Source organism: Hypanus sabinus, unplaced genomic scaffold (assembly GCF_030144855.1).
Source record: "Hypanus sabinus isolate sHypSab1 unplaced genomic scaffold, sHypSab1.hap1 scaffold_467, whole genome shotgun sequence".
NCBI lineage: Eukaryota > Metazoa > Chordata > Chondrichthyes > Myliobatiformes > Dasyatidae > Hypanus > Hypanus sabinus.
In genome coordinates, this window is record NW_026781338.1 from 224,499 (window position 1) to 242,764 (window position 18,266).

The 18,266-nt window shown below is 48.0% G+C and overlaps 1 protein-coding gene across 1 annotated transcript; it reads left to right on the plus strand.

Annotated features, from left to right (window-relative positions):
* Nucleotides 1-343: 343 nt before the first annotated feature.
* On the plus strand, nucleotides 344-11,368 carry LOC132389052 (NACHT, LRR and PYD domains-containing protein 3-like). The gene is made up of 8 exons (XM_059961464.1): nucleotides 344-370; nucleotides 1,072-1,243; nucleotides 1,341-1,406; nucleotides 7,517-9,254; nucleotides 10,257-10,343; nucleotides 10,491-10,661; nucleotides 10,817-10,987; nucleotides 11,143-11,368. The coding sequence occupies exons 1-8, from the start codon at nucleotides 344-346 to the stop codon at nucleotides 11,312-11,314; spliced, it is 2,604 nt and encodes an 867-aa protein (XP_059817447.1). The 3' UTR covers nucleotides 11,315-11,368.
* The last annotated feature ends 6,898 nt before the right edge of the window (nucleotides 11,369-18,266 follow it).

Below are 18,266 nucleotides of genomic sequence, written 5' to 3' on the forward strand. Positions count from 1 at the left end.
GAATTACTCCTGTGAACTGTGTTTTTGAAAAGAGAGGGAGTTGTTGTTGAACCGCGGACACTGTGTGTGTGTGTGCGTGTGTGTGTGTGTGTGTGGGTGTGTGTGAGAGAGAGAGAGACTGACTGACTGACTGCTCGGAGATGGTGTTATGATTTCTCTGCAAGCTTGTTTACACTTTTACAAGGACATTGCCTGCTTGTGAGTTCTTACGGAGAGAGAGCAGTGAGCAGCTCGTGGGTCGCCATGGTGACCGAGGGCGGCATTATTTGGTGGACAGCTGGAGTTCAGCACGGTGAGATAAGTAGGAGGTCCGCTGATAGACCTACAGACACATGGACGCTGAATGAGCTTTGTTGTGGCCACAGAAAAGGTGGGTTTTGTAGGATCGATAAGGAGAATCGAACAGTGGCTCTCACAGTGTGAAAAAGGTGTGACCGGTGGGGGGGTTATTCGTGTGTCCAACCCTCACCTGTGTTAATAATTCCACGACAGAATGGTCCCCTTTGTTGCGGTCACAATCGGTGACTTCCAAAGGATTTCGGACCACAACAGGATGATCGATGGTGTCATAACCTGAAGACTCAAAACTCTTCCTCTCTTTCTCTCCATCACTACTTAACTCAATACCACGAACTGAACTGAACTTCATTCATCATCATAAGACTGCATCCATTTACCCCTAGGATTGAAGAAACTTGGTTTTCCTATTTCCACACTTATATATACTAACTATATATATTGCTAACCTGTTTGATATATCTGCATTTATATTAATGTATTGCGTAGTTACTAATAAATAGCATTAGTTTATAGCAAAACCAGACTCTACGGTATTTTCTATTTCTGTTGGTTTTTTAACCAGTCACGGGGTACGTGACACTTCCACAATATTGATTTAGAATTTCCTTCAGTTATGGTTTCTCTGTTAATGACTGAACCCAGAGAGGATGAGGCAGCAGCCCAGTGACTGCATCTGTTCTGAAGCTACCGGGACCAAGAACAGATATTTTCCTGCACATTCTCCATGTCTGTCCGTCTGCTCCATAATAAATTCATTTTTTCCTTTTGTAGAAAGTCACTGAACTGACAGAGAAGGGAAACCGGACCGAGAGTTCCAGACTCTTCCTCAGTTTGGTGAATGGCAAAGGCTCCCGGGCCCGGAGGGCCATGTGGGAATCCTTTGTGACATGGAGGACTGAGTTACTGAAGTTGGACAGAATACTGAGGGAAATACAGGAACTCGGTATGTTAAAACCACACACTGAACACACAGGCACATTGAAATAAACAGGTTTATTTATTCGAGCTCTGTTTTCATGGACATATTTTGATTCAAACAGGTCCGGATCCACAGGAATACATGAACATCGGCCAAGTGTTATCTGAGTTACCTACTGAACTGCTTGGTGAGTGATGAAATTGTCAGTTCAAACCGCATCTCAGAATTTTGACTGTGACTTGGTGGAATCTGGGAAGGAAAATTCACCATTAATCACTCACTGATCTCTGGTTTCAAGTTACAATTCAGAGAATCTCTCGTTGCAACCTGAATATTCTACATTGTATTTTACTATTAATCCAACTGTTGATTCTGGTGAAGCCTTCACTCCAGGTCCTCACGTTCTAGGAATCCCCACACACTTCTGACAGGCTCCTGATACACTTTATGACCCAGTCCAGGTGACTTTTCTATCTTCAGACCTTTCATCTTCCAAGCCCCTTTTCCTTTGTAATAGCACTACACACAATTCTGTTCACTGACGTTCTTCACCTTTTGTAATTCCGCTAGTGACTTGCACAGAGCTTGTCTGGCATTTCCTTTTCACCCGCTACTGCAACTACAGCATCATTTGTCAGGGTTCCCATACAGCCCTTTCTCTCTTTTTTACTCTTTATATATCTGGGAACGAAAAAAATGACTTTAGTATCCTTTCTTATATTATTGACCATATCCTTGCATTTCATGCACATTCATGTATAACTTGGAGCACCTTTAGCATAGTTGCCCCCGACATGACCCAGACAGTAAATTCCAGGCACCTGCAACTCTGTGAAAAAAAAACTACCCACAAGTGCTGTAAATTTACCCCATCTCACCTTAACCAAATTCCCTCTGGTATTAGACACAGGTCTTAAGTAAAAAAATAACAAACAAAATACAGGCTGTCGACCCAAACTCTTATCTCTCAAACCTGTACACCTCTGTTAGATCTCTGTTCTACCACCAGGGTAAACAAACCAAGTTTATCAAACTTCTACTTGTAGCACATGCCACCGAATCCAGGCAACACCCGATGAACCTGTTCTGCACCCTCTCCAATCCTTCCAAGAGCTGGACAATCAGGTGTATAAAATTCCCCAGATTCTCCCTAAAACCATAAGATCCAGGAGCAGAATTAAGCTATTCGGCTCAGTGAATTTGCTCTTCAATTCCTCTCTACCCCATTACCACAGTAAACGTTGACACTTTACCTCATCAGGAACATATCGACTTGCATTTTAAATATACCCAATGTCATGTCTTCCATAATTTCACAGATTCACCGCCCGCCAGCCAAGAAATTTCTCCCAGTGTGGGTCCCCGCCAGCCAGGACAATTCACACAGTTCCCAGGCATGTTAATATTCTGTATGAGCCTCCCATGTGGGGCCTTGTCAAAGACTCTACCAATATACAAGTAGACAACATCCATGTGTAATCAGGTTGGCAAGACGCTAACCCCACCCAAAGCCTTGCTGCTGAACCCCAAACCACCTCAAATATTCTTTCTTTCATACTCCCATGGGGGCAGAAGATATAAAAGGCTTAAGGACACCAGCCTCAAGGACAGCTTTAATTCTGCATTTATAAGACTACTGTTATTATTGGCTCTTAATAATAAGACCATTTTTTAATATGTAAATTGCAGCATCGTGCATCTTGTAACTAATTACAACTCACTTAGATAACCACAATATACTCACAGGAGAGCAGAAAGAATACCGGTCGGGTATGAACAACAGAAAACAGCTTATGTAATTCTACTTCAAACTCTGTGGAAAGCAGAAATCTTTCAGTGTTTTACTGTCTATCAAAAAACATTTGTTTCTCTCCCCCACATGGTTAAGAGATATTCCAAGTATATATAAGATTCATCCAATATTTGTGAAATTTCCACACAATCTGATGAATCATTGGTGGAAAATAATCGTCCTATTAACAACCATGAAGGAACAACCACCATTATCAAAATAAATTGAGGGATTTTCCAGAGTGATTCACTGAACCCACCATGGCTTTGTCTAGCTTTAAACCCGCTCATTATTCACTGAAACGGACAAAAATCAGGTATCAAATCAGAAGAAAATACGAATTGTACCTTGAGACAGCTATATATTGGTGCTTTGAAATTATTTGCTCTTGCTAAAGCTAAAACAATTAATTCAAATAATGGAACTAATTTCCAAATATATATAAGGATGAACTTCAGACTAGAAAAGTGCAGAACGTTAAACATAAAGAAAGGTGCAATAGAGCCAGTAGAATTTCAAACAGAGCATCAGAAAAGCAAAGCAACAGAATATGAAACATATATTTAGGGTATCAATTAGCAAAGAAAATAGATCATCGTGTGATAAAGGAAAACCTTACAACAAAATTTACTTCAAGGCTGAAGAAGATCTGAATTTACATTAAGGATCAAGAAAATCTGCCAAACAGAGCTGAACAGTAAAAATATAACAAAGGTTGTAAACACTCACTGTGCCCATATTGACATATAATTTTGGTACAGTATCCTGGTCTGAAGCAGATCTGGAAAATATGCAAAGAAAAATAAGAAATAACAATTTGTAGAAAACACCATGTGCACTGGAGCGCACTTAGATTGATATGCAAGAGGACAGTATGAGGATGATGAAGGACAGATCTAAAAAAATGAGACAACAGCCAGATAAAAATTCTCAGAATCAGGGTTAATATCACGGACACATGTCGTGAAAATTGTTTTTCTGTGCCAGCAGCACAATTACGTGTGCATGTGTGGTGAGCGTGTATTTATGTATACAATTATAGGGATAGAATTGTATCAGCGTGAATTAATCAGTCTGATGGCCTGGTGGGAGAAGCTGTCCTGGAGTCTGTCGGTCCTGGCTTTTATGCTGCGGTACCGTTTCCCGGATGCTATCAGCTGGAAAAGTTTGTGGGTGGCGCGACTTGGGTACAGGATGATCCTTCGGGCCCTTTTTACCCCCGTCTATGAAATTACCTGAATAATAGGAAGTTCACAACTACAGATGTGCTGGACTGTCCGCACCACTCTCTGCAGAGTTCTGCGATTGAGAGAAGTACAGTTCCCATACCAGGCAATGATGCAGCCAACGATGCTTTCAGTTGTGGCCCTGTAGAAAATCATTAGCATTTGGGGTCCATACCAAACTTCATCAACCATCTGAGGTGAAAGAGTTGCTGTTGAGCCTTTTTTCACCACACAGCTGGTGTGTACAGACCACGTGAGGTCCTCAGTGATGTGAAAGCTGTTTACCCTCTCAACCCCAGATCCACTGGTGTCAATAGTGGTTAGCCTGTCTCCAGTCCTCTTGTTTCTGTGACATTGCAACCAGCTCCTTTGTTTTTGCAACATAGACGGACAAGTTGCTTTCTTGTCACCAGTGTGTCAGGGTGATCACTTCTCAACATAATCATACATCACATAATCATACATGATTATGATTTGAGATTTGGCCAATAAATATAGTATCATCTACAACACAATCATGCGTATACAGAGAGTAAAGGAGGGAGCACAGGACTCAGCCCTGAGGGGCTCCTGTGTTGAGGGACGGAAGTGAAGGAGCCCACTCTTACCACTTGCCGGTGATCCAGCAGGAACTCCAGGATCCAGCTGCAGAAGGCAGGCTCAAGGCTGATGTCTCTGAGCTTCTTGTCAAACCTGGAGGGAATGGAGGTATTGATTGCTGAATTGTAGTTCAAGAACAGCATTCTCACATAAGCATCCCTCTTCTCCAGATGTTTAAGGTGGTGTGCAGAACAGTGACTATTGTGTCATCTGACGTTCGGTTGTGTCAGTAGATGAATTGTAGTTGGTCCAGTGTGGGTGACAGCATGCGGCAGATCTAGTCCTTGACCCGCCTCTCAAAGCATTTGCTTATTTTTGAGGTGAGAGCGACAGGACGCCAGACGTTCAGACATGTTGCCTTCGTAGTTTTAGGTACAGGGACAATGGTGGATGTTTTGAAGCAGGACGGCACTCGACACTTGGAGAGGGAGAGATTAAAATTATCCGTAAACTCACCAGCCATTTGCGCCGTGCACATCCTGAGTGCCCGCCCTGGGATGCCGTCCGGTCCCGCAGGCTTGCGACTGTCCACTCGTTGGAAACACATGTGAACTTCAGCCTCAGAGATGACCAATGTGCAGGTCGCTTTGTCAGCTCTCCTCGGGGCCTCAGTGTTGGCGATATTGAACCGAGCGTATAAAAGATTTGGCTCATCTGGGAGAGATGCAGCGATGCTTGGCTTTGAAGTCCACGATGGTGTGCAGACCTTACTCTAAGCTGTGTGTGTTGTTGGAGGAGAGTTGTGCCTGAATCCTGTCTCGGTGTTGTCGTTTCGCTGTCTGGCTGATATTCCACAAATCGGAGCTGCATTTCTTGAGCTCCTGCTGATTACCGACAATGTAAGCTGTCAGTCATGCAATACGTGCTGTTCGCACGGAACTGCTGATGCAGCATTTCTGGTTTGGGCAGTCCTGACCGGTTTCTGGTGGAAAACATCACCCTCTGTGATAATAACACACAGGTAGGTGTGTGTGTGTGTTTGTGTGTGCGGGTGTGTGTGTGTGTGTGCGAACGTACGTACTGGATGACGGCACGATCGTTGCAGACTGCTGGGGCCAATGCTGGATCTGCACACCCGGGAGCAGTTGGAACACAGATGTCGCTAGGAGACGAGCATTTCGGTAGTTGGATCCTTCTTGCATCTCCTCTTCTTTCCAGCAGTCGCTCTTCTGGGTTCCTCTGAATTCTTGGTTTTTCCGTGGACAACCTCCATATTTGCCTGAGGGAGCTGTTGCTTAATTTGGTCCTTGTATCTCTTGCGTTGGACACCACCATCTCTCTTGCCCTGAGTGAGTTCTCCTTAGATACTGCTTTCGGTAACCTGGAATTGTCCATGCGAGGCACGTGGCCTGTCCAGTGGAGCTGGCTGAGCAGCAAAATGGCATCAGGGCCTGAAAGTTGTGCATGTAGAGTTATGCATGACTGCGTGATTATATGAAATGTTAAATTAAATAAGTTGTACAGAAATGGAAATAAAAAAAGTGATTTCTGAGGCACTATCGAGGGGTTGAATGTCCATTAGGAAACTGGATGGCAGAGGTGAAGTTGTTCCTGAATCGTTGAGTGTGACTTACTCTGATCCTGTGCAGTGGTCCCCATGAACCAGACGGTGATGCAGCCAGTTACAATGCCCAGTTACAAATTCGAGTGATTTTGGAAATTCCTGATAGCCACTGTTGTGTCTTCTTTGTAGCTGTATTGATATACTGGCTCCAGTTTTGATCCTCAGAGATATTGACAGCCAGCAATTTAAAATTGCACACTCTTTCCACTTCTGATCCCTCTATGAGGATTGCTGTGTTGTGTACCCTCATCTTGCCTTTTCTGAAATCCACAATTAGCTCTAAGGATAGATTTTCATCAACACAAGGGGGATTCAGCACTCCATACAAGCATATGCAAATATGATCATGGGTAGACATTGCTGAATGGAAATGAAGGGGTCAGGACATCCATGGTCGACTTTGACAGACGGAGGCCTCATAAGACAGCGCCCCACACCGCCACAGCAAGACTGATGAGTAGCAGTTGCCAAGACTTCACCACCCTCTCCACATAAACAATGTCCATCACTGAGACAGACGCTTCTGGCTTCTTCCAATAACAGAGATTTCACCTTTCCACCAATCCTCCATCACTGCGATTGAAAACTACCCATTTTCTTTCTTGTCATTCTGATGGGTTATCAATCCGCAATGTCACTGTGATTCTCCCCCACCCGCTGCCCGACTTGAGTATTTTCCATATATTCTGCTCTTGTTGTGATGTAAGAGCAATGGACTCCCCAGTGTGCAGCTTTGCCAAAATTCACAGTGTCCTTCTCTCCATATTTCCATGCCAGATCAACATTAACATCATCTGTTAATGATGCAAGCAATGCTTGAAATATAGTGAAATGTTGTTGCAACGGGAGTGCAGTCAGGATTGGAATAGGATATCAGGGGAAAGTTCACCTTCACAAATAACTAGTATCAGAATATGAAAAATGGACATTTTCTGAGACATCCATCGCTGTCAATTCCAGTGTCTGTGAACAGAATTTTACTTTCTGCCTAATATCCATGTAAGCATTGAATTAATTCATGTAATCTCAAACACTGAATGTTGAAATGCAGTTATAATATTCTTTGTCCGTTGAACCATTTAACATTTTGACTATGTTCTCTGTTCCCATGGAAGATGTTCAACAGAAACACAAGGAGACTCTGCGGGCACAAACTGAAACACTGAGAGTGAACACGATCCTGATGAGGGAGAAGGTGAAGGTTTTCCAGCTGGTTGATCGATACGCTGAGCTCACGGTCATTTCTACTGTTCGAGATCGGAGACTGGTGGAACATGAGCTGCTGGCAAGAGGCAGAGACCACGAGGAGTGGAGACAGAAACATCTCCGCAGAGAGCTGGAAAAAATCCGGACTGATCAGTTACTCCAGAGCAGCTTTTCCCGGAGTAAATCCAAAACTGGGAATTCAGCAGCAGTGGCTGGAGTCCTGGGGATTGGGAAAACAACAATGGTACAAAAGATTGTTTATGACTGGGCCACGGGGAAAATATACGAACAATTCCAGTTTTTCTTCAGTTTCAAATTCCGGGATTTAAACACCATTAACTGTCGAATAAACCTGAGGGAACTGATTCTGGATCAGTATCCTTACTTTGGGAATATCCTGAGAGAGGTCTGGAAGAACCCAGAGGGATTGCTGTTTATATTCGATGGTTTGGACGAATTCAAACACAGAATCGATTTTGCTGACAGTCGGAGAGATACAGAACCCAAGCACCAGTGCCCAGATCCCGAGTGGTGGTGTGAAGTGTCTGACATTGTGTACAGTTTAATCCAGGGCAAGCTGCTCCCAGGGTGTTCAGTGCTGGTGACCACCCGTCCCACTGCGTTACATTTATTGGAAAAGGCAGAGATCAGTGTCTGGGCTGAAATCCTGGGATTGGTTGGTGAGGAAAGGAAGGAATATTTCAGCAGGCATTTTGAAGATCAGACGGTGGCGGCAGCTGTTTTCAAACATGTGAAGGAGAACGAGATCCTGTACACCATGAGCTACAACCCTTCCTACTGCTGGATCCTCGCTCTGGCACTGGGCCCCTTCTTCACACAAAGAGTCAGGGACCCGCAGCGAGTTCCCAAGACCATCACCCAACTGTACTCCTACTATATTTACAACATCCTGAAAAACCACGGCCGTGAGATTGAGAACCCCCGTGATGTGTTACTCAGGGTTGGTCAGATGGCCTTCAGTGGAGTGTCCGAGAAGAAGATTGTGTTTACAGATGATGATTTGATCAACCACAATCTGCAGCCTTCCCAGTTCCTGTCTGGGTTCCTGATGGAGCTTTTGGAGAGAGAGGATTCTGCCTGGTGTGTGGTGTACACATTCCCACACCTCACCATCCAAGAGTTTGTAGCTGCAGTCGCACAATTCCTGAATCCACATCCCGGGGATATCCTGATATTCCTCAATGAAGCCCACAACACGACAGATGGACGATTTGAGGTATTTCTTCGTTTTGTTGCTGGTCTCTCCTCCCCAATGACAGCTCGGGGCCTGGAAGAGTTTCTGGGTCCATTTCCTCATGAAACAACCTGCCAGGTGATTGACTGGGTGAAGAAGAAGGTTAAACACCAGAGTTCAAACACAGAGAGTGAAGCTGGTAAAAGAAGCCTCCTGAACACATTGCACTATCTGTTTGAGTCTCAGAATCTTGGACTGGCTCAGGCCGCACTGGAATCAATGGAATCACTTTCATTCCGTGGAATGACACTGACCCCGATTGACTGCGCGGTCCTGTCTTATGTCATCGGACTCCGTGACACAATAAAACACCTCGACCTGGAGTACTGCCTTGTTCAGAGTGAAGGAATCCAGCGGCTGGGACCCGGGCTGCACAAGTGCCAGGATTTGAGGTAACTTGACTTATCTATCACTCTGTTCCATTGTGTTGTTTCAATGTCAAGGGATTTGGTTAAAACTATAGTAAATGAGGTTCTGAAAAATTGTGACAAATGCCCTAGTGATTGGCCACTAATTCCCCAAGTACAGGAGGTTTCTGTGATTCCTTGTGAAGGGCTGTTAGAGACTTTGTCAGTTCTGAGAACACCGGCCTTTGGTTTAATGATAATAAATCACAGGAATGACCGTGTTTCTCGCTGCCTGTGACACGTCCATTGACAATGTTCCTTCTCACTGTTACTGACACCCAGACCGACACTGACTGCAGCAGGTGGGTCAGAGATTCACACTCCCTTCCCGGTGAGGGACAAGAGACAGTCCTCAGACTGTCCCATTGAGAAGGAAAGAAATACCATTGTGAGATTGTCCTCCCCTGCCCTTCCTCTTGTGTGACTATCACCATCAGTCCACCTGTGTGACTGTGCTCACTACCAGATACCCAGACCCCATGGGCAAATCTTCTCTCCCGACTGTGGGCCTCAGTTCAGACCCACCTCTTCCATGAAATCTTTTTCTGTATCCTCTCGTCTTGTAGGATTAACTTTTCCCATCCTCCTTCCTCCTGTGGGATCTCTCTTCCCATCGAGTTTTCCTCAGGTGCGGTCTCTTCCACCATTCCCATCGACAGTCTCCCAGTCATAAATTTTCCACACTGTGGGACTTTCATCCATCATTCCTCCCTGCTGCTTCTGATGCTCCCAGGCCAATAACACTTCTCTAACCGTCAGAAATGAGACAGAATATGTGTATTTTACAGGATCACACCAACAGATTAAATTACTGATACTCGGTGAATACCCTGGAGCTGGGCAGAGAGGGACGTTGACAGTGATGGGAACACTGATCAGTGATTTACTGAAGGGTATAGTGGTTCCTGAAATACCTGATTGAGAGTAATTCCCTCAGACCCTCATCAATTCATCAATTTGTTTAGCAATCTGTCTGTTTGTGTTTAGACTTGTGGGGAATGAACTGGGAGATTCAGGAGTGAAACTGGTGTCTGCGGCTCTGAGGAACCCGGAGTGTAAAATACAGAGACTGGGGTAAGTACCAGTCTGTGGGAGATTGTGTTTACAGTCACTGAGTGTCTGACACTGAACATTAATGTGAACAGTAATTGAGATACAGATAAATTCTGGGAATTTGTACCACCTCCTCTCTCTGTGTCCTTCACCTTCTCTCATCTCCAGGTTGGACAATATCGATCTCACAGTTTCTGGTGCCGAGAATCTTGCCTCTGCTCTCAAAACAAACCGATCACTGATGGATCTGAACATGGGTCGTAATAAACTGGGAGATTCAGGAGTGAAACTGGTGTTTGTGGCTCTGAGGAACCCGGAGTGTAAAATACAGAAACTGTGGTAAGTACCAGACTGTGGGAGATTTTGTTTACAGTCACTGGGTGTCTGACACTGAACATTAATGTGATCAGTAATTGTGTTACTGATAAACACTGGGGATTTTTACCGTCTCGTATCTCACTGTGTCCTTCACCCTCACTTTCTCTCATCTGTAGGCTGAGAGATAACAGTCTCACAGATTCTGGTGTCGAGGATCTCGTCGCCGCTCTCAGTACAAACCCATCACTGACAGAGCTGGATCTGAGTGAAAATAAACTGGGAGATTCAGGAGTGAAACTGGTTTCTGCGGCTCTGAGGAACCCAGAGTGTAAAATACAGAAACTGCTGTAAGTACCAGACTGTGGGAGATTGTGTTTACAGTCACTGGGTGCCTGACACTGAACATTAATGTGATCAGTACTTGTGTTACTGATAAGCACTGGGGATTTGTACCATCTCCTGTCTCTCTGTGTCCTTCACCCTCACTCTCTCTCATCTCCAGTCTGTACAATGTCGGTCTCAGGGATTCTGGCGCCGAGGATCTCGCCTTCGCTCTCATTACAAACTCATCACTGATGGTGCTGGACCTGGGATTAAACTCGCTCACAGACAAATCTGTCCCGGCTCTCCGCCGCGTCATACTGACCCTCCCGAGTCTGGTGCGGATCGGGTGAGTGCTTGTGTGAATGTTCAATGTGATGAAATATCAGCGGATCCGCGGGTTTTCTGGTGAACTTTGTCTGTGAGTGGTGTTGAAACATTATCCCCGGTCCCCTGTTACTGGCACTGTTGTGTAATCTGTTTATTTCATCGCTATTCCCGCATCTGTTTCAGTTGCACTGGAATCGGTTCAGTCCAACAGGAGAGAGGGAACTGAGATCTCTGCAGGAACCCAGACCAGCACTGAGAGTGGAGTTGTGAAGATCTGAATGTGTGAACAGCCCTGCTCGCTGGATGAGGACATGTTGGCCGATTTCCTGCAAAACACGTTTAATTTCTAACTGTTCTAACAGATCCTGGCTTCAGCCGAGCTCTCTGTGATCTCAGAGGCGGTGCCGCAGTGACATGATTCCGTGCCCTATCTAGTTCAAACATTCCTTAATTTACATTTGTCATGATGAAATCAATAAACTGCTGTAACTTCCTGCATTGGTGTCGGACCTGAGTCTCACTAGGGGAGAAACAGTGACCTGGGGTTACTGCTGCCCCCCGCACTCGGTGAACTGCAATAATGGTTCTGAGCTCCTCACACTGGTACAACAGCGTCTCAGAGATTAGGCGCCCACAGACAGTTAACATCTACTGTAATGTCAGACGTGATTTCACTGAGTTCCCAAGTACGAATGGGATGCGGGATGGAATACCGGCATTCAGCACAGGGTGAAGTTCCAACCGCATCGTCCCATCACACACTCCCGGGGTCAGACACAGAGTGAAGCTCCCTCAACATCATCCCATCACACACTGTCGGGGTTAGACTCAGAGTGAAGCTCCTTCCACACCTTCCAACACACACTTCTGGGGCAGACACAGAGTGAAGCTACCTCAACACCGTCCCATCACACACTCCCGGGGTCAGACAGAGAGTGAAGCTACCTCAACACCGTCCCATCACACACTCCCGGGTTCAGACACGGGGAGAAAACACGTCTCTGCAGTGTGAGATATACCAAAAGAGTTCTTGAGCTGAAACAGATTACAAAGGACATTCTCATTGTGTTCACCTTGGAACTGTAGCATAGGGAACCACAAACACACACACACACGCACACTCAATGAAGTGGTACAGCTGCGCCTCAGTTCCAGGCTGAGATTGTCCAGTCCCCAGGATCTCTTCAGTCCCTATCCCCATCCAGGCTGACCACCGCTTCCTTGCACCCGAGATACACCAACTCTCCTGACCCCAGCCTTCCTGAGCACTCTCCTGGCTTTGCAGACAAAATTGACAAAAGAGATTGGAAGCTCATATACGGTATACTATCAGACCTGCATCCTCAATGGTCGGAAACAGCAGAGGGTCAGACACAGAGTGTATGCCCCTCCGCAGGGCCCCATCACGCTCTCCACGGATCAGATACAGAGTGAAGATCCCTCTGCAATGTCGCATCACACAGTCTCTGGGTCAGACGCAGAGTGAAGCTCCCTCCGCATCGTACCATCACACATTCCCAGGGTCAGACACAACGTGAATCTTCCTCCACACCGTCCCATCACACACTCCCACGGTCAGACGCAGAGTGAAGCTTCCTCCACATCGTACTATCACACATTCCCAGGGTCAGACACAACGTGAATCTTCCTCCACACCGTCCCATCACACACTCCCACGGTCAGACGCAGAGTGAAGCTTCCTCCGCATCGTACTATCACACAATCTCTGTGTCAGACAGAGAGTGTGGTTTACTCCACATCGTCCCATCAGAACCCTCCAGGGTCAGACACTGAATGAAGCTCTTTTTAAATCATCCAATTACATACAACTGGGGGTCAGAAACACAGTAAATCTCCCTCTCCATTATCCCATCACACACTCCCGGGTTCTGAGACAGTGAAGTTCTCTCCGCACCATCCCATCGCACACTACCGGTGTCAGACACAGAGTGAACCTACCTACACCACGTCCCATTACACACTCACAGGGTCAGACATTGAGAGAATCTCTGTACACACCATGAAATAACCCACTACCGGGGTCAGACATTGAGAGAATTCCCTCCACACTGTATAATAACACAATCGCAGGTCAGACTTTGAGAAAATCTCCCTCCAGACTGTCCCATCGCACAATTCCTGTGTCAGACACAGAGTAAGGCTCCCTCCACATTCACCCATCACACACTGTTTTAGCGTGGAAGCTTCGTTTGGAGTTTTTCTGCCAGTTTGGACTGGGTTCGTTGACGGCTCCCAGCTGCAGCTGCTGGCAATTCGCCAGGAGACCGGTTTGCTCCAAACAACGGAGACAAACGCCATTGCTCCCCCACTGACATCGGGACAACGCCCCTCCTCTTTTATCGTCGTGATTCTCGTTCGGAGTAGGAGCCGGAGCATCTGTTGAGAAGTCTCGACCTCTCACGGCCTGGAAGTTCTGCAGGACCGACGGAGCCTTTCCTGGCGCTGGAATTTCTGGCGCCGAGCCAGCAAGTTACCGTCGAGTACAAACTTTTCAGGCCAGTCACTCAACTCGTTCCAGGACTTATAACCGACACATCGGTATATCTCCAGATTTGGACATAGTGTCACCATGCCGGGCCGTTCTCCACGGAGTTGCAGGCCTTCGGGGAGTTGGACAAAGGCGGCTGCATCTCCGGCCTCGGACAACGCCTTGTTTTGGTCGGTGAAAGGAGAACGCGAGTGCAATGTATTTTGAATCTAAGAACCGCCCTGCAAAATATATGTGGCGGCTCTGGAGGACTTGTTTGGGAAAGGTGGCATTTTGGCCACAGAGAATGAGTTCGGGAAGGCAGTGTTTTATCTAGAGAATGATGAGTTAGTACACCGGGATCTTAGTTGGGGGGGATCACGGTGGAAAACATCCTTTTAAAGATGGAGCTGGTGACATTTCCACGCAGCGAATTGTCTTCGGACACGTTAAGCGTTTAATCCCCAACGAGGTCCTGCTTCCCGCACTAGACAGCTTGGGACAAGTACGGTCAGATATAACTTCAGACTCAAATTTAAGAGACACACCCTCCGTAACGTAATCTCTTTCCGGCGTCAGGTGTTCATGCAGCTGGAAATGGAGGACGAAGTTGAGGGCCGGTTTACTGTCCGGCCCGAGGGGGTAGACTATCAGGTGTATTGGAACTCTGAGCGCCCACGGTACCATGCGTGCGGGGAGGTGGGGCACTTTCGGAGGGACTGTCCTAGCACTCGAAAACCCAGGGAGTCCATTTCGGGAACCAGTGCCCCAGCTAACTCTGCCCCTGATCCCATCCCTGTTCCTACACCTGTGCCGGCCTCTGCTCCTGCCCCTGACCCTGTCTCTAACCCTGTCCCTGTTCCTACGTCTGTTCCAGTCTCTGCTACTACCCCTGTGGTTCAGGCGGGTGCTCCTGGGGCTACGTGCAGGAAGGTGGGGCACTTTCGGAGGGACTGTCCTAACACCCGAAACCTTAGGGTGTCCACTTGGGGCAACAGAGCCCCAGCTACCTCTGCCCCGATCCTATTCCTGTGCCTGCACCTGAGCCGACTCCTGCTTCCTGCTCCTATTCCTACGTCTGTTATAGTCCCTGCCCCTGCCCCGTGGTTCAGGTGGGAGATCTTGAGGCTACGTACAAGGAGGTTCAGGCGAGGGACGGGGAGGAGCTTGTGCTGAGAAAGAAAGCAAAGAAGAAATCCAAACACACTAAGAAGTCGGCCCCCGAGACCGCAGAGCTCCCGCCTATTTGCCCTGAAGTGGAGCGGGAGGCTCGGGAAAGTGCGCAGTTGGAAGCGGAGAGCACCGCGTCATTGGTGAATCCGGCACCTGTGTGCGCCTCAGAAGAGAAGGGTATCTTCCCCCAAGAGGGTAGGGAATGTAGATGCGGGAAATTCCCAGGAAAGGGTGGGAATCCGGGTAGAGCTTGTGTCTAACCCTGAATCTCCAGATGTAGCCACTAGTCCTGTGGTAGGTGGTGTGATTGTGCTGAAAGTTAGTGCGAGCCCTGTTTGCACAATCGCGACAGCCCTGAAGCCCTCCACCCAGGACTTAGTAGTAAGCGATTCCCTGGGGGCAAGAGCATTAAACAGTAAGAGCGGAGAGGAGACCAAGCTCTCTCACTCTCATAATCGGGCTGCCGGTGGATCCCTAGGATCTGAGCTGCTGAGACCCAACTCATACCTGCCTCCTGGGGAGGGTGATGTACTCTGCATGCCCCATCAAATAACGACTAGCAGGGAGACCCTGGGGATGATCCCTCCATTGTCGTAACTGTGGATAAGACTGATGCGACGGTGCAGCGGAAAGGTATGAGGGAGGTACCCGCTGCGCAGTGTGGGTTTTAAGTGCAGCCGTCTGTTCGAACACACGGGGATGAAGACGGGGGGAATCTATCTGTCGTGAGGCGGTGGAGTGAGACAAAGGACATCCTCACCCCTCCAGAGAAATCCCCATTGATACCTGTGGAGGAAATGAGAGAGTTCATTCTCACCTCTGAGGGTGCAAAGCATCGGCCTAAGCTAGCCTCGCTTCGCTGGTCTGGCAAGCCGAGGCTGATGAAGTCCCTGCGAGTCATCCTTAGACGGAAGGTGAAGGGGAAGGGGAATGCTGTGTCTGGGAATGTCAGGCGGCAGCTGAAATCCTTTCCGGATGACCTGGTGAGGGACATCAGAGTGGGAATCAGCCTCGCTCCTTCGGGAGACGGTGGGTCACAGGTGAGTGGCGTTGGCACCACTGGGGCCCGGAAAGCAAAGAGAATTCTTGTTTTTTTTTCTCTCGGGCTAGTGTGGTTGAGGGCGCCTCCGCTCTCACCGGGAAGGGTGCAGGTGCTGAGTCCTAGTAAACTCCTTACATGAAGCTCACTGTAGCTGGTCTAAATTTTAATGGTAGCAGGGGTTCTCTCGGCAGATAAAAGAATCTCTCAGTCCTTTGGGATGGGTGATATACGGTGAGGTTCCTGTAGGGAACCCATACCACCGCGGGGGACGAGTCCGCTTGGCTCCTGCAGCGGCAATTAGGGGTCTACATGAGCCTCCTCAGCTCCAACTCTAGCGGGGTGACGATCCTGTTGGCCTCGACCTTCCAGCCGGAAATGGTAAAAGCTCAGGATGTCGAGCCCGGCCGCCTGCCCCATCTGGCTGTGCGCCTGGATGGTGAACCTCTGCATTTCATCAACGTGTATGCCCTGAGGGGCGGGGTGATGCAGACGCACCTATTCCCTATTCCGTCAGCAGTCCACTCTACTGAGCTCCATGGATCCTGGGAGTGGGGACTTCAAATGTACCTTCGAGGTGGGGAACCTCTGCAGTCTCCAGCGCGACACAGCATCGGGAAAGAAGCTGAAGGAGTTAGTCGGCTCCTTTGACTTGGTGGACGCCTGGCGGGATCTACATCCTGACTCTGGAGCCTTCTCGAGAAGGTCTAGAGGGAGAGATTCCCGAATAGATCGCCTCTATGTCTGTCAAGCGTACAGCTCCCCCGCGATGGCAACCTGCATGTGGCAAATGCCGTCCTCGAACCATCACCTTGTGTGGATGGAATTTGCCCCTCGGCACTGTGAGGCGTCGTGGCATCAGCGCCCGACTCCGGAGCGAACGGTCCCGAGTTCAAGGCCAGCCGGCTCCCTTGCACGCTTTCCATCCGTGCTGGCAACTCGACCTCGTGAAGATAAAACTGGAGAATGCCGCAGAAACGCCATGAGCAATCACCAGAAAGATCGGTGCAAAAGCTTGTCATGACGGCGCCCGATGACTCCACCAGGAGTTAAGGACATTCTTCTTCTTCTACTCTGAGCTGGGATCCAGACACTGGCGCTGTGAGAACCAGCTGCTGGAGGAAAGCCGACTTCGAGCGTTCTTGGTCGCCTGGAGAGAAAGACAGGGTTAATTGTTTTCATGTCGGGAGTACACTGAGACTGAACGGTTTGAGAGAACATTGCCTGACCCAGTGTATCGGAGGGGTCGTGACTGTCACGTGACATCACTGCCCACTGCCCGGTCGGAAGGCACGTCACCTGCCAATCAAGGTTTAACCCCTCCTCGCCCATCAATGCACTGTTACGGACCCGCAGGTTTCGTTCACTGTGGACTGTCACTTTAACAGAGCGCTTCAGTGAGGCAGGACTATGATGTTGTTCACTGACCGACTCGCAGCTTGTTTACCTTTAAAACAAGGACACAGACAGTCACGGTCAGGAGTCGGAAGAAGAGAGAGAGAGAGGAGCGAACCTGGAAAAGGCAGCAGTTCCAGCTTGTCGAGGCTGGGGATTTGGTACTCTGCTACACCCACAAGGGTGGAGTGATCATCAATCCGGAGCACATCGGATGTGTGGCTGTAACTCCGTATAGTCCAAAGGAGTGGATCTGGGAATGTCCTGTGGGGCCACTCGAAGTTACCCCTGCCTGGGTGTGTGATGTGGTAACCCCTTGAAGGCGGCATCCCTGTGACAGATCACTCTGGTGGTAATTCGTGTGTGGCTTTGGAACGGCTCGACGGAGGATCTTCCACCACTGATGTTTATTAATTACCACCGTGGAATTCGGCGTGATTGCCTTCTCTCTACGTTTTACCTCTCGTTATCATCGCTGTGTGTATGTTATTCAGAGCACGTCTGTCTTTCTCTAGTTCTGTACAGTCACATACAGCGTTAACCTTAGAAATAGTTAAGTGTAAGACTTCCATTAAGATATAGCACTTTCCTTCTCACTCTGTTACATGTAATGCTTGGCGAATGGCGTGGATCCGAGGGGTAGACTGTATTGGAGGGATTGTGACTGTCACGTGACAAACCTACGCACTACCTGGTCAAGGCACACCACCTGCCAAATACACACCTCACCATTGGCCCCTTTAATTAGCCTTGTACTTGGCCTCGAGCAATCGGCCTTTGTAATCGGCTTAACTCTGCTGGCACGGAGCCTTTGGCCCCTCTGTAGATTACCTGGGCTGGACCCTCCATCCCTGAGCACTATAAAGGAGCCGCGTGTGCT